Source organism: Trachemys scripta, chromosome 3, assembly GCF_013100865.1.
Source record: "Trachemys scripta elegans isolate TJP31775 chromosome 3, CAS_Tse_1.0, whole genome shotgun sequence".
Taxonomy (NCBI): Eukaryota; Metazoa; Chordata; order Testudines; family Emydidae; genus Trachemys; species Trachemys scripta.
In genome coordinates this window covers 196,426,117-196,441,989 of record NC_048300.1, presented here as the reverse complement: position 1 = coordinate 196,441,989, position 15,873 = coordinate 196,426,117, and the positions used below count along the sequence as shown (strand labels likewise).

At 47.9% G+C, this 15,873-nt stretch overlaps 2 protein-coding genes across 3 annotated transcripts in view; one reads left to right on the top strand and one right to left on the bottom strand.

The window, feature by feature from the left end:
* FBXO16 (F-box protein 16) overlaps positions 1 to 8,735 on the bottom strand; it is a 41,511-nt gene extending 32,776 nt beyond the window's left edge. Inside the window, exons 1-2 of the mRNA XM_034766749.1 lie at positions 8,604 to 8,735; positions 75 to 218 (exon numbers count right to left, since the gene is read on the bottom strand). Of these exons, the coding sequence (XP_034622640.1) occupies positions 75 to 170 (96 nt within the window). The 5' untranslated portion in view covers positions 171 to 218; positions 8,604 to 8,735. The remainder of the gene's footprint in view (positions 1 to 74; positions 219 to 8,603) is intronic.
* Positions 8,736 to 8,903: 168 nt separating this feature from the next.
* Positions 8,904 to 15,873, top strand: part of FZD3 (frizzled class receptor 3) — a 92,930-nt gene continuing 85,960 nt past the window's right edge. The window contains exon 1 of one of the 2 annotated variants that reach the window (XM_034766746.1): positions 8,904 to 8,988. The gene's annotated coding sequence lies outside the window, so the exon portion shown is untranslated. The other variant, XM_034766748.1, reaches the window with a different exon arrangement.

Genomic DNA, 15,873 nt, shown 5'->3' with positions numbered 1-15,873 from the left:
TGCATTAAAGTCTCCTCACATGAGTAAGGGAAGCAGGATTTGGCTTATATCTGACTCAGCTGTATGGGACTTACCTTGTCATTCATAAGCTGATGGTTCAGAGGTGTCCAGGTGCTCATCTTGGTTTGCAGTTTGGGGCCATCCAGGTTTTTGGGAGGTGCAAATGCCATCAGGAAGGCAAGATTGCAGGCCACCCTGATATCCTTCTGCAGACGAGGCTACAACAATTAGAATAAAAGACCAGCATTATTTCTGTGATGCCCCATTGCAGATGCTAAAGCACATGTTAGTGAAAACTATGAATTTAATCAAGAAGGAATGTAGAAGTGCCATGGCATAGCAGTGAGTCAAGTAAAACTCTTCCTCATAAACTTGAATCCTGCAAAGTAAAGTTAACATTTCTTATAGAAAAGGACAATTCTATGGTTTTAGAAGCTTTTATGATAAGATTTACAGATACACAAAAGTATATCAAGTCCTTTTTCAATAAAATCCAGTTGGCAAAGCTGAATGAAGAAGAATCACAACACTTGGATGCTCAAATTTTCCCTGTGAAAACTCTACAGGCCATTCAGAATCCATCAATATGCACAGCATCAAGCTTATCTATCTTAGGGCATGCCTACACTAAAAACTTAAGTCGACCTATGTTAGGTCAACTTACAGCCACCACAGTAATTACTGCGGTAGTTCATGTCCACTCAGCCCTTCTTCCGTCGGTGGTGTGTGTCCTCACCAGGAGCCACTCCACCAATTTAAGAGGGGCTGTGAAGGAGGGGCTGAGAGCCTGGACTCTCAGCTCCGTGCATAGCTCCCCCCTGGAGCCGAACTCCCCTGGGGCTCCCTGCTCTCTGTCCAGGAGCTTCCCTGAGACTCCCCGCTCCCAGACGGGCTCCCAGGTCCTCACTGGTAGCTTGGGAGCATCCCCTCCAGCTCTCAGATACCCACTTCCTGCTAGGTGGCTGCTGTGCTCCCGGCAGGGAGCCGGGAGTCCCGGCGACTGCCAGGCTCACCATGGGGAGCAGGGAGCCCCCGGGCAGAAGCCATGCTGGGAGGGAGGAAGCCAGGACCCCAGGGGGCGGCCCAGCCTGCAGGGCCGGCTCCAGGGTTTTGGCCGCCCCAAGCAGCCAAAACAAACAAACAAACAAAAAGCCGGGATCGCAATCTAAAAGAAGCCGCGATCGCGATCTGTGGCGGCAATTCGGCGGGAGGTCCTTCACTCCCAGGCGGAGTGAGGGACTGTCCGCCGAATTGCTGCCGAATACCTGGACTTGCCGCCCCTCTCCGGAGCGGCCGCCCCAAGCACCTGCTTGAGAAGCTGGTGCCTGGAGCCGGCCCTGCCAGCCTGGCGCGGAGCCCCGTGGGCCCAGCCCGGCTCTAGCTGAAGCCCCCCACCCACCCATCCAACTTTCCTGTCAATTTCAGGTTCTAGCATGGAGCTGTGAAACTGACAAGGCAGCCAACAGCCAATGTAAGTAACTCACAATGACACTGCGTCGCTGTAACTACACTGACATAAGCTCAATGCCTCTCGTGGAGGTGGAGTTACATGTCAGTGTAGTAGGGCACTTACATTGGTTTGAGCAAGGCTGTAGCGTAGACACTGACATAATTAGGTCGACATAAGCTGCCTTATGTCGACCTAACGCTTTAGTGTAAACAAGCCACGTAAAAATCAAAAGCAACAGCAAAGTCCCTAGTGGATTTTATGGAGTCTCTGGGTTTTCTGCTTGGATTATTGGTTGAAGGTTTTTTGGTTTATTTGCTTGTTTCAGGCCCACGGGTATATGCAATATAACACTATAAACCCAGAGATCTAGCTAGGTTTTTATATTGTGCTCATTACGTTAACATCTATATGCACTAATGGCCTGATCCAAAGTCACTGAAGTCGATGTGAGTCTTTCCATTAACTTACCTGGGTTCTAGATCTGGCCTTAATTCAGTTAGGGCTAGATTGTAAACTAGGATTCTACTCCTGGGGAAGACGAGAGGAAGAACTGTATCTCAGAGAGTCACAATCTGAGCACGGGCAAATGACGGAGTCAGGATGGCCTTAATCCCCTCTTATTTCCTTGAACGTCTGAGTGAAGGCTATGAGAATCTAATCTTTAAGGATGATTCCATGGAGCTTATGAGAAAAAAATCATTTCAATCTACTAAAAGAAAAAGATCAATTTAAGACAGATGGTGGTACATAGTTAAAACTGTTGTTCAAAACAATTGTTCAGGAGGACATTTCCAGCACCTTCAACCTGTGGGAAAGGGTAAAGAAATCAAGGGCCTCCAATCTCTATATACTGTGTTTAAAAGAGGGCTCAGAAGGAGAAAATCCCTCTGTATCTTTACCTGCTTTTTTGGAGGAAACCTTACACATGTAAATGTGAACCTCTGCTGACAACAGACTGGGCTAGTCCTTCAACTGCAACTGTAGTAAGCCTATTATGCCCCACCCAACTCAGCAAGATTCTCAAGCACATAGCTAATTTTAAGCATGTGAATGGTCTCATTTACTCTAATGGGACTATTTAAGTGCTTAACATTGAGCATGTGCTTAAGAATACTGCTGGATCAGGGCCTTAGACTTCAAAACTTCAGGGGTAGAGGCTGTTCTTTATTTTGTATGTCTACAGCAGCCAGCACAATGGGACCCTCAAGCCTGACTAGGTCTCTGTATGATACTGTCATACTGCTACTACTACTACTGCTACTACCAACAAATAAATCAAATGGGTCTTTCCAGTCAGGAATTATGTTGAATGCTTTCCCTTGTTTTTTGATCAGTGAATGATCAAAAGAGGTTTTGCAACAAATCAGGAAGCAAATAAGTTCTTTTCCCAAACTCCTGACACTACAGAGAATACAAGCTGCAAAGATTTAACCTTCTTAAAGACAAATGTAATAACATTGGAGATACTTTTGCACTATTTTCCCTACTAGGTTATACATAATTTTAAGAAACATAAAATGGCTCTTTCTTGATTTTGATGAGCATACAATACCCAGTCCTCCAAGGGTCCATTTGCTTCCTTTACATTTAAACTAGCAGAATGAGATTCAAAATGGTTAAGAATTGAATGAAAGCTCCTATCTTCCTGCATTTTAGTGGATTTGTTTTTGGATGTTTGTATTGATTCTGTGGCTTATGGCATTGGTTTGTTTTTTTACAATTGGAGACCTGAGGTCAAATGTGTCACTGCACTATGTTTTTTTTTATTAATTCTCTCTTTTGTGGCACCAAATAAATGCCATCTCTACTGGTCTAAATGGTAGTGTCGTTATACAAATATTTGTCCAAATATGTGAAAGGCTCTCTCTTTATCCTAAATCCTGTAACAGGCTTTAATGGGTCTGCATAAGAGCCCATCCCCATGGAGCCAGTGGCAGGATTGTAGTCTTAGATTCTAATATTCTGAAAATTTAATAATTTCTTTTAAATGAAGTGACATTAAAAATGTCTGAAATCCGTAATATGGTTATTGGGTGCCTGTTCTGTAAATACGCCAGTATGTTTATTTTAAAGCTTTCATGATGGCAGGATGATTTAGGACTTCTGGAACAAAAGAAAAGCTAACTCTGATACAGTATATATTGCTATCTTGCCATACCTCCAAGTACTACAAAACCTTCAGCAAACACCTTTGTATAACACTTTGCCAATACAAACACACTCTGATGCTCACAAGAAAAACCTTACGGAAAATCCAATCCTGCAGTCTATCCAGTCAAGATTCCCTTCTTTGCTTCTGAAAATATGGCAGGATCAGCCCCAGCAGATCACCCTTTCCTTGTATTTTTCTATTTCTTTACAAATATGATGGAAGCAGAGGAGTGAAGAGAACCGGTAAAACATACACACTTCCTGTCCTCGCTATCTTTTGCTGCAATATGGTTTAATAGCTAGATCAGGAGACTCTCTGACAGGACTCCTAGTTAGGGTAACCAGATGTCCTGATTTTATAGGGACAGTCCTGATATTTGGGGCTTTGTCTTATATAGGCGCCTATTATCCCCCACCGCCTGTCCCGATCTTTCACACTTGCTGTCTGGTCACCCTACTCCTAGTTCCTGGTTTCTTTTTAGTGGGGAGTTTCTTAAAGCAGTTATTGTAATTAGATGACAGGTTGCAAAGTCAAGCACTCCAAAGTTAAGAAATACCAGAATTAAGGTTATCTGTGTAACCTTAATTTGGCTTCCTTGTGGATTGCACTGATATAGTTTTAACCTACATGATAACATAATATTTTTTCTACAGCAACCTGGCCTCATCCAGTGCATGGGAAGGACAGTGCTTACAATAACACTGCAGGCTGGTGAAGCAGTTCAGTACAAAACAAAAACAAACAAAAAAATAGGGTCAGGCAGTCATGTTCCTGTTCTGAGAGAGAAGTTAGTATCAAAGCATCAAAACAAAAACAAAAATAATCCCAACCTTGGTTTCACAGATGACAGCCTTCTTCCTACACAGGCTCTTCTTTCATAGAATCGTAGAATATTAGGGTTGGAAGAGACCTCAGGAGGTCATCTAGTCGAATCCCCTGCTCAAAGCAGGACCAATTCCCAACTAAATCATCCCAGCCAGGGCTTTGTCAAGCCGGGCCTTAAAAACCTCTAAGGATGGAGATTCCACCACCTCCCTAGGTAACCCATTCCAGTGCTTCACCACCCTCCTAGTGAAATAGTGTTTCCTAATATCCAATCTAGACCTCCCCCACTGCAACTTGAGACCATTGTTCCTTGTTCTGTCATCTGCCACCACTGAGAACAGCCGAGTTCCATCCCCTTTGGAACCCCCCTTCAGGTAGTTGAAGGCTGCTATCAAATCCCCCCCTCACTCTTCTTTTCTGTAGACAAAATAACCCCAGTTCCCTCAGCCTCTCCTCATAAGTCATGTGACCCAGCCCCCTAATCATTTTCGTTGCCCTCCGCTAGACTCTTTCCAATCTGTCCACATCCCTTCTGTAGTGGGGGGACCAAAACTGGACATAATACTCCAGGTGTGGCTTCACCAGTGCCGAATAGAGGGAAATAATCACTTCCCTTGATCTGCTGGCAATGCTCCTACTAATACAGCCCAATATACCGTTGGCCTTCTTGGCAACAAGGGCACACTGCTGATTCATATCCAGCTTCTCATCCCCTGTAATTCCCAGGTCCTTTTCTGTAGAACTGCCGCTTAGCCAGTTGGTCCTCACCCTGTAGTGGTGCATGGGATTCTTCCTTCCTAAGTGCAGGACTCTGCACTTGTCCTTGTTGAACCTCATCAGATTTCTTTTGGCCCAATCCTCCAATTTGTCTGGGTCACTCTGGACCCTATCCCTACCCTCCAGCATATCTACTTCTCCCCCCAGCTTAGTGTCATCTGTGAACTTGCTGAGGGTGCAATTCATCCCATCATCCAGATAATTAATAAAGATGTTAAACAAAACCGACCCCAGGACCAACCCTGGGGCACTCCGCTTGATACTGGCTGCCAACTAGACATCGAGCAGTTGATCACTACCTGTTCAGCCTGACAATCTAGCCAGCTTTCTATCCACCTTATAGTCCATTCATCCAATCCATACTTCTTTAACTTGCCAGCAAGAATACTGTGGGAAACCGTATTAAAAGCTTTGCTAAAGTCAAGTTATATTACATCCACTGCTTTCCCCACATCCACAGAGCCAGCTATCTCATCATAGAAGGCAATCAGGTTGGTCAGGCATGACTTGCCCTTGGTGAATCCATGCTGACTGTTCCTGATCACCTCCTCTTCTCCAAGTGCTTCAAAATGGATTCCTTGAGGACCTGCTCCATGATTTTGCTGGGGACTGAAGTGAGGCTGACCAATCTGTAGTTCCCCAGGTTCTCTTTCTTCCCTTTTTAAAATATGGGCACTATATTTGCCTTTTTCCAATCATCCGGGACCTCCCCCGATCGCCATGAATTTTCAAAGATGATGGCCAATGGCTCTGCAATCACATCAGCCAACTCCCTAAGCACCCTTTTTGGTTCCTTAAACAGCTGTTTTTATGATCCCTCCCTTAAGTACCTGTGTAAACCTCAGTTGGGAATGCCTCATCACACAAGGAGATGGTAGTATTAATTGAAAGCAAACAGAGCCCTGCAAAGCAACAGATAATTATCTTAAACCTCCATAGTGCATCATCTGCACCAACCACAATCACCTCCTAGCATTACAAGCACTGCACTTTCATTCCCCCTGATCCAATTCCCATTAAAGATAACAAAGACTCTCTTTTATTTCAATAGGAGCTGGGTCAAACCCTTTGTTTTAAAAAATAATTTGATTGCATTTAAGAAAGATTAATGCTATGTATGATCAGATCATATTAACTAAGGCATTAAACTCATTTCCTTTAGCTATGTTAATCTAGGCTTAACCCTCTGGAATACCATTCCCGGGCCTTCGCCTTCTGCCAATCATAGTCAGAGTAAGTCTTGCAGAGGCACTGTTTTATTAAGCCTTCCTGGCTCATCAGAGACTCATGTACCCAGAGGTTTAAAAACACATGTTACACAGAAATAATCTAACGACCATAATCCACATGATGGTATAAGTGTGACTTTTACCTGGAATGAACTAACCAAACTCTAAGGCTTAGAAAAGAAGAGAGGACTGCTTGTAAATGATCATCCTGGGAGTCAACAGTAGTTAATTCACATATACTGTCCTCTGTGGATTTCAAGTGTTGCAAACCATAGTAATAGAAAGGTGAGCCACAGAGATTAGCGTATATAGACCAAAAAGAACAAAGTATACGAGAAAAGCAACAAAGAGTCCTGTGGCACCTTATAGACTAACTAAGTAGATGAGATTCAACATGAGACACTGCAAGAGGATTGATCTGGGGGAAAATCATTTGAAACAGAGAGAGAAACCTAGAAAGCAGTTGAGTGGATGGGCAGTAAAATAAGTACAAGTTTCGTCTTCTTGCTGCTGCATCTCATTGCAAGGTGCTGTGTCCCACTAAGTGACCCCTCTGCCAACAACTACCCTATGGCATTGACACCCTTCAGTACTCCAGAGTTGACACCCTCACATCCCCAGCGGTCTCAATACCTGTGAGAACCCCAAGCCCAATATTATCAATACCCCCTTCTACTCCAGGCACTGATATCCCCAGTTCTACTCCCCACAGCATTGATCATCTCCGTGCTTCCTGGTTGAAATGATCCCCCCCAGGGCCTCCATGACATCAGTCCCTCCCACATCCTCTACCTATTACCCACAGCTTTAATGCCCCCAAACAGGGTACACTGATATCTCCTGAGCCTCCACAGCAGTGATACACCCCACCCCGTGCTCCCTGCACTGTGGGGCTTTGATACCTCCAGGGCTCCCTGCACCCTGTGGCATTAATAGCCCTGCAGTCGTCTTCCCTCCCCCCTGCATGACCTTTGGCAGTGAAACTCCCCTGTTGCCCCCTGTGCTCTGCAGCATCAGTAGTCCCGCATACAGCCCCATAGAGTCGATACTCCCTACTGCCCTGCAGTATCTATATCCCCTTTGCTTCCCACAGCATTGATAGCCCCTAGTGCCTCCCTCGGCATCAATTCCTCCCAAGTCTCCTGCTGTGGCATGTGCCATGGATACCCCAGTGCTCCCCACACCCCATGAAACCAATACTCCCTATTATTCCTGCAGTATCAATACCCCTCAGTGCCCCTGGTACCCTATAGCATTGATACTCCCTGTGCCCTTCACAGTCTCTAACTCCCACAGCTCCCCATTGCCTTGGGGTATCTATAACCCCCACCAATGCCCCATGGCACTGATCCTCTCCAGGGTCCATCTTGGGCCTTGCAGCACTGAAAGCCCTATGCTCTTCATGGCATCAAAACCATCAGCTCTCCTGCATTCTGCCAGCCTCCAGTGCCCCTGTGCTTTATGGCATCAATTCCCTCCAGTACTCCCCCTTTCACCCTGCAGCACTGATATCCCCCTCCCCCATGCACCCACAGCATTGCCCATTCCCAGTGCTCCCTGGACCCTGACATCCCCCAGTGCCCCTGCACTGTATATTTCCAGTTCTCCCCCTGCACCCTATGGAACTGATATGCCCCTCAATGGCCCCTGTGCTTCTATATATTCCCAGTGTTCCCCTGCAACTAATATCCCCCTGAAGCACTGATATCCCCCAGTGCTCCCCCTGCCCCCCTCTGGCACCAGTATCCCCACAGCATCCTGCAGCAGTGATATCCCCCAATACACGCCCCCAGCATTGCCCATACCTAGTGCCCCCCTCTGCCCTGTGGTACCAATATCTCCCAATGCCCTCCATCCATAACTCCCTGTGCCCCCATGTCCGGCATCATGATTGAATTCCCAGTGTCCCCTGCACCCCTGGTGCGCCCCATGCCCTGCGATAGCCATCCCCCACCCCCAGATGGTAAATCCAAGGGCTGCCCTATGGCATCAGTCATCGCCCTCCCCAGAAACCCCGCCCCCCGTGTCTCGGGAATCGATACCCCAGTGCCCCTGACCGCCATGGAGGCGATACCCCGAGCGCCCCCCCCCCCCCGATATCGATACCCCCTCTCGCCCCCCGTCGCCCCGATGCCCCCGGCGGGGATACGCCCCTCCCCCACGCTCTCACCTGGCCTCCTGTGCTCCGGAGCCGCGCCCCCCTCTACGGCCCCCCCGTCTCCTCTTCTCCCGGCAAGTTTATTCCCTTTGCCATGGCAACAGTTTCTAGCGCCCCGGCAGAAGCAGCCAATCAGGGCCGAGCCGCGGCGTGGCCGGCTCTTCTACCTAGCAACCAGCTGGCCGGTTCTGATTCGCTGCTCTCCGGGGCGGTCCGAAGGGGCGGGGCAGGGAGGGACGGAGCGAGAGGCGGGGCCCGCGTTCTACAGGGGGCGGGGCTGGCAGGAGGCGCGGGAGGGGGCGGCGCTGCCGTGGGGGGTCGGGGAGGCGCGGCCGTTATCTGCCTCACCTCCTCGCGCTGCGCCGCCGCCAGCTCGGGGAGGGGGGCGCGTGCTGAGGTAAGTGCGGTAGCCTGGGCCTCGGTGTGGGGGGTGGGCGACCCCCGCTCCTTCCGTTGGAGCTGCCGCCTCAGGGTGGAGGGGCTCCGCCGAGGTGAGAGCTCACAAACTACCCCCGTGCAGCGAGGACGGGGGAGGGGCGGGACAGCACCCCAATGTAGGGGGGCGCTGGGGGGGGGGGAAGACCCCAGTGCAGGAGGGGGCTGAGCTGAGAAATGGCTGGGTCAGAAGCTTCCCCCCCACCCCCAAAATCCCCTGGGAGTGAAGGGAAAGAAGAGGGCGAACCCCTCTCTCTGCAGGCGTGTGATGGAGAGATTCTCCCCTTCCCCCCACTCCCCACCTGGACCTGCAATGGAGGGCGGTGGGAAAACTATGCGGGGGGGGGGTATTGTGTGGCTCCCCCCTCCCTTAATCTGCGCTTGAAATGGAGCGTGTGGGGAAAATATAGTTTGGTGTCCCCCCCCCCTTCCTCCCCCTCTCTCTGTCTGCCACGAGACTTGAGGGGAAGAATTGGGGGGGGGGGGGGGGAGAACACTGTACAGTGTGGTTCTCCTCCCCCCCTCTGTCTGTAACTACAGTGGGGGAAGGTGTGTGGTGTGCGTCTCCCCAGTGTAATTGAAATGGGGGGAGATGTGGTGTGGTTTCCCCCTTAATCTGTAACTGAAATGGAGTGGGAGAAAACTGCAGTGTGGTTTTTCTCTCTCTCTCCCCCTGACTGTAATTGAAGTGGAATGTGAGGAGTGTCCCCCGCCCCTGTATCTGGAATTGGGGCGGGGGGGTTGAAGTTGCCGTCTTGTTCCCCAACATTTCTACTTGAAATGGTGGGTGTGTGTGAGGGGGTGGGGGGTATACAGTTTGTCCTCTATCAGTAATCAGAATGGAGTGAGGAGTACTTTGTGTTTCTCCTCCTGTAATTGGAGTGGTGGGGTAAGTCACATACTGAAAATATCACCCTTGCACCCCTCTTTGGGATTGCTCTCCATGAGCGCATCCATCTGTGTGATCTTCCCATTCCTATGTTTGCTCTTCATCTCTTTTAGTATTAATTGTGAAACTTATTTGCTAATAAGACTTTTACACTTAAAAGTTGGTACCTGCCTTGTAGGATTTGCCATTTACGATGTATGTAATAATACTGTAACTAAGCCTTTTTGTATGTGCTTATAATTAGTATGTGCTTATAATTAGTCTTTTAAAGTCCATAACTAACTGGCTGACTAGCTACTTCCTGATCCTCTTGCTTGCAGTTTGTCTTTAGTGTCCCAAGGTAGGTGGGTTGGTGTCTCCTGATGTGATCACTAAAATAGTTCAGTGTGTGTGCATGTATATTGTGTGTGTTTTATAGGCCTGATAAAGAACCAAAAAAGGTAGTGTGGTCAGAAATATTGCCACCAGGAAATTAAAAATTGTACATTATGGCATGTTCCTGTCTACTCCAAAGAATATATCAACTGTATTTCTAACTCTTGATTCTAGTTTAAAAATGGTTAGCATTCATCGTTGGAATACAGTCACATACTTGGCTTTTCATATTGCAGTTCTCCTGTTCTCTGCATTTTAGTTTTACTTAGGCATTTTCCTTTTAAAGGGTATGGATGGTTCAGGTTATAGGCTACAAAGCCTATTACCTATCTTCTCTAGCTTTTGCTTCAGATTCAACCTACGGTTCTGGCCTTGCAAATAGTTTCTCTGAGTTTTGTATTACTGTCTAGCACCATAGGATCTGTGGGAGTTCTTCATAAAACAAATAGCAATAACAAAATCCTTAAAGGATTTAATGCAGTTGTAACACCAACAGACCCCGGTCATGGGCAGGCAGGATCAAACCTGGGACCTCTGGAGCTTAGTGCATGAGCCTCTACTGCATGAGCTAAAAGCCATCTTACTAGCGCTTGGGGTTGCTACTTTCTCATTCATTTCGCCCACGAGTGAGAGGTTGGAGAGTTCTTCAGGGTCAAGTGATGTTTTTTTGAGGACTGAGCTGACTATTGCATTTTTCAGAAAGTTTGGTAGGTGTGCAACTGTTCAAGGCATTAACCATTTCTATTAGTAGAGGGAATGATTTTCAGCAATCATGAGAGGTATAGATCCATTTCACTGGTGTGGCAGTAGCTCTCTATTTTCAGGGCTTTTTCATACCATCACATTTGCTGGAGTTCCTCAAAGTCAGTGTGGGTTGGTGGGTAATACGATCTGGTCAAAGGTTTAGAATCATGAATGGTGTGGAAAAAATGAATAGAGAGAAGTGTTATTTACCCTTTTCCACAATACAAAAATCAGCAGTCACCAGATGAATTTGATAGGCAGCAGGTTTACTAAAAACAAGACATGCATCTGACGAAGTGGGTATTCACCCACGAAAGCTCATGCTCCAATACATCTGTTAGTCTATAAGGTGCCACAGGACTCTTTGTTGCTTTTTACAAACAAGAAGTACTCTTTCATATAATAACATAAGAACGGCCATATTGGTCAGACCAAAGGTCCATCTAGCCCAGTATCCTGTCTTCTGATAGTGGCCAATGCCAGATGCCCCAGAAGGAATGAACAGGACAAGTAATCGTCAAGTGAACCATCCCCTGTTGCCCAATGCTCAATTAACCCGTGGAACTTATTGCCATGGGATGTTTTGGTGGCCAAAAGTACAACTGGTCTAAAAAAAGAATTAGATACATTCCTGGAGGAGAGGCCCATCAATGTCTGTTGGTCAAGATTGGGAGGGATGTTACCCCATGTTCAGGGTGATCCTAAACCGCTGATTGCCAGCAGCTGAGAGGGGAAGACAACAGTGAATCTCCAAAATTGCCCTGTTCTATACACTCCCCCTGAAATTCTGGTACTGACCATGGTTGGAGATAGGATGCTGGGCAAGATGTACCATTGGTCTGACCCAGTATGGCAGTTCATATGTTATAAAACTTTCTTTCTGTTTATTCCATGTGTATTTAATCATATCAGCATAATACTCTGACAGCTCTTCATAGCAATCCATGTTTGGTTCTGAGGTCTGGGTTATTTTCACTACGCAGAATAGCTTTGTGGTCCATGATTCTGTTAAACTGTGGGGGTGTAGAAGGCTCTTTAGGCTTCCTTTACTGTGACAGTGTAGTTCTGTAAGAATTGTTGGTGGACAGATATGGAATATTTCTGGTGCCATTAAAATTCAGAGTCTTTACCTGTGTGCTTCATCTGCTCTAGTTAATCTTCAAAACACAGTATTCTTTTCAGTCAGTGTGGGAGGAATGGGTAGGGTGAGGACAAGGTCAGTTAGTAAAAATATCATTTTAAAATATTACCATCTTGTCTTTTTTCCTGTTTGCATTTTCGTAGTTTCAATGGCCACAATCTCAACAGTTAGAGGTAAAACTAATGCCTTCTTCAGCTTAAAGCTTGAAATACACCCTCTATCCCAGTATAACGCAACCCGATATAACACGAATTTGGATATAACGTGGTAAAGCAGTGCTCCGGGGGGGCAGGGCTGCGCGCTCCAGCGGATCAAAGCAAGTTTGATATAACGCAGTTTCACCTATAACGCGGTAAGATTCTTTGTCTCCCAAGGACAGCGTTATATCGGGGTAGAGGTGTACATACGTTTACTTGATATTTATTTTTTTCTCATTTGTAAAATGAGCATATTGGAAGCTTTTAAGCGCGTGTACACAAATCCATAGCTTTAAATTTAACTATATTCATATAATGTCAATCAAATACCTCCACATTCCCAGCACTCATCCACTTTCTAATACCTTTAGATGAAAGACTAAGGCCTGGTCTACACTAGGCGTTTATGTCGAAGTTAGCGCCGTTACATCGAATTAACCCTGCACCCGTCCACACCGCGAAGGTATTTAGTTCGACATAGAGGTCTCTTTAATTCGACTTCTGTACTCCTCCCCGACGAGGGGAGTAGCGCTAAATTCGACATGGCCATGTCGAATTAGGCTAGGTGTGGATGGAAATCGACGCTAATAGCTCCAGGAGCTATCCCACAGTGCACCACTCTGTTGACGCTCTGGACAGCAGTAAGAGCTCGGATGTTCTGAACTGCCACACAGGAAAAGCCCCGGGAAAATTTGAATTTGAATTCCTTTTCCTGTCTGGCCAGTTTGAATCTCATTTCCTGTCTGGACATCGTGGTGAGCTCAGCAGCACTGGCAACGATGCAGAGCTCTCCAGCACTGATGGCAGTGCAATCTCAGAATAGAAAGAGGGCCCCAGCATGGACTGATCGGGAAGTCTTGGATCTCATCGCTGTGTGGGGCGATGAGTCCGTGCTTTCCGAGCTGCGATCCAAAAGACGGAATGCAAAGATCTATGAGAAGATCTCTAAAGACATGGCAGAGAGAGGATACAGCCGGGATGTAACGCAGTGCCGCGTGAAAATCAAGGAGCTGAGGCAAGGCTACCAGAAGACCAAAGAGGCAAACGGACGCTCCGGATCCCATCCCCAGACATCCCGTTTCTATGAGGCACTGCATTCCATCCTCGGTGCGGCCGCCACCACTACCCCACCACTGACTGTGGACTCTGAGGATGGGATAGTGTCCACGGCCGGATCCTCGGACATGTTAGCGGACGGGGAAGATGAGGAAGGAGATGAGGAGGACGAGGCAGTCGACAGCGCTCACAACGCTGATTTCCCCGACAGCCAGGATCTCTTCATCACCCTTACAGAGATCCCCTACCAACCCTCCCCAGCCGTTACCCCGGACACAGAATCTGGTGAAGGATCATCCAGTAAGTGTTGTAAACATCTAAACATTTATTTGTAACAGAACATGATTATTAACAATTTAAAAAATGGGTTTCTCATGATTAGTTTGATTAACTTAACGGTTCAGTCATGGGCAGTGCAACTATTTGAAAAAAATCTAGCAATGTCCGGTTTTGCATGATTGTCCTGCCCAAGCCGCTCTACTGTTTAGTCCCTGCTACTGCAGCTACAGTAAGATGCGGTCTATATGTCCGGGGATGGAGCAGAAATCCTCCTGGGACATCTCAAGGAAGCTCTCCTGCAGGTAATTTGAAATCCGCTGCATTAGGTTCTTGGGGAGAGCGGCCTTATTGGGTCCTCCGTAGTAGGACACGTTGCCGCGCCACGAGACTAGCAAGTACTCCGGAATCATTGCTTGGCACAGCATGGCGGCATACGGCCCTGGTCTTTGAAGGCTTTCCCGGAGCATTCTCTGTCTGTCGCTCTCAGAGATCCTCATGAGGGTGATGTCGCTCATGATGACCTGCTTTGAATGAGGTAGGGGAATGTTAGTGTTGGGACTGCTTTACCGTTCCTTTACAGAACTGTAACCGCTGGTTTGCAGCCACGCGGTGGAGGCGGGAGAGGGTCAGCCGAAAGGGATCGTTCCCGGGGACAGCCGCGAGGGTGTGGGACAGGAGCAGACTTCCTGCTTGCCGGATTGCTGGCAGCAGGGACCGACATTGATTTCAATGTGAAATGAGGCCATTGCTAATATTAAAGTTTTAAGCTGCCACGAATCTACGGCTTACCATGTCTGCGTGCAAGAGCAATTCCGTTGTCCTGACAGGGTTCTCAAAAGTGCTCTGCAAAACCCCAGACACTGAATGCGAAGGCCGAGAATTCGACCTTGTGCTGAGTGCGCATGTGATAGGTGCTGTGCATGGTCCTGTTCACAGAGAAAGACTATGTTTTTTGTTCACAACTACATTTATCTTTCTGAGGAATTCACTCCCTTTTTCCCATTCCCACAGCCCCATCTGCGACTGTCTCACAACCTAGCCTGTCATCACACTCCCAGAGGCTAGGGAGGATTAGGCATAAGAAGAAGAGGACACGGGAGGACATGTTCTCAGAGCTTATAGCCTGCTCCCGAGCCCAGGCAGCACAGCAGACCCAGTGGCGGGAGAACTTGTCCCAAATGCACCAAGCCAACATGGATCGGGAGGAGAGGTGGCGTCAGGAAGACCAGCAGGCGACTCAAACCCTGCTTGGACTACTGAGGGAGCAAACGGACATGCTCCGGCGCCTTGTGGATGTTCTGCAGGAACGGAGGCAGGAGGACAGAGCCCCGCTGCAGTCCATCTCTAACCGCCCTCCCCCGCCACCAAGTCCCATACTCCCTTCACCCAAAGTGCACAGAAGGAGAGGCGGCAGAGTCCCTGCTAACTCTCACTCCACCCCTGCAGAGAGCTCGAGCAGCAGAAGGCTCTCATTCCCCAAAGTTTGACAAGTTCTTTCCTTCCCGCCTGACACAAGCCCCCGTCCAAGTTTCACTTCCCAGTCCCATGTGTAGTTGATAATAAAAAATATGTTTCTGTTAACTACTGTTTCCATCATGTTCTTTTGGAGGGGGAGGGGGAAAGGGGGTTGGTAATTGGACAGGACAGTCACCTTTGGCAGGGTACATAGTCGGGGGCAGGCACAGCAGCAGGGCACATACATAGTGCAGTGATGCAGTGACTACTTACCCTGGTTAGTCTGGGAGGTTCTTTTCATGTTATGTGGTGGGGGGTGGGTTGCTCTGTGACTTTGTGTCAGGGGAGGGCAGTTAGAGATCTTAAGCGGCGGTCCTTAGGCAGGATCACAGAGCCACACAGCAGGGGATCTGTAACCGTCCCCCCCCTGCCACAAACTCACATAGACCCCCCATACACACAGTCCGTATCAGGAGGGGTGACAGGCTCCGTTGAAAGAACCATCCCACCGCAGCGGAGCCTGTCAGTCCTTGAGTTTAGAAGCTGCATTCGCGCGACTACACTACACCCGCTCCGCACCACAGTCTGCGTCCCAGTTTTAAAAAATTCCCGCGAAAACAGTATTAAAGAAAACGGTGTGCTTTAACAAAGTAGAACTATTTTTATTTTGAAACGTGTGTTGGAAGTGGGGTGAAGGCTTCTCTGTACACA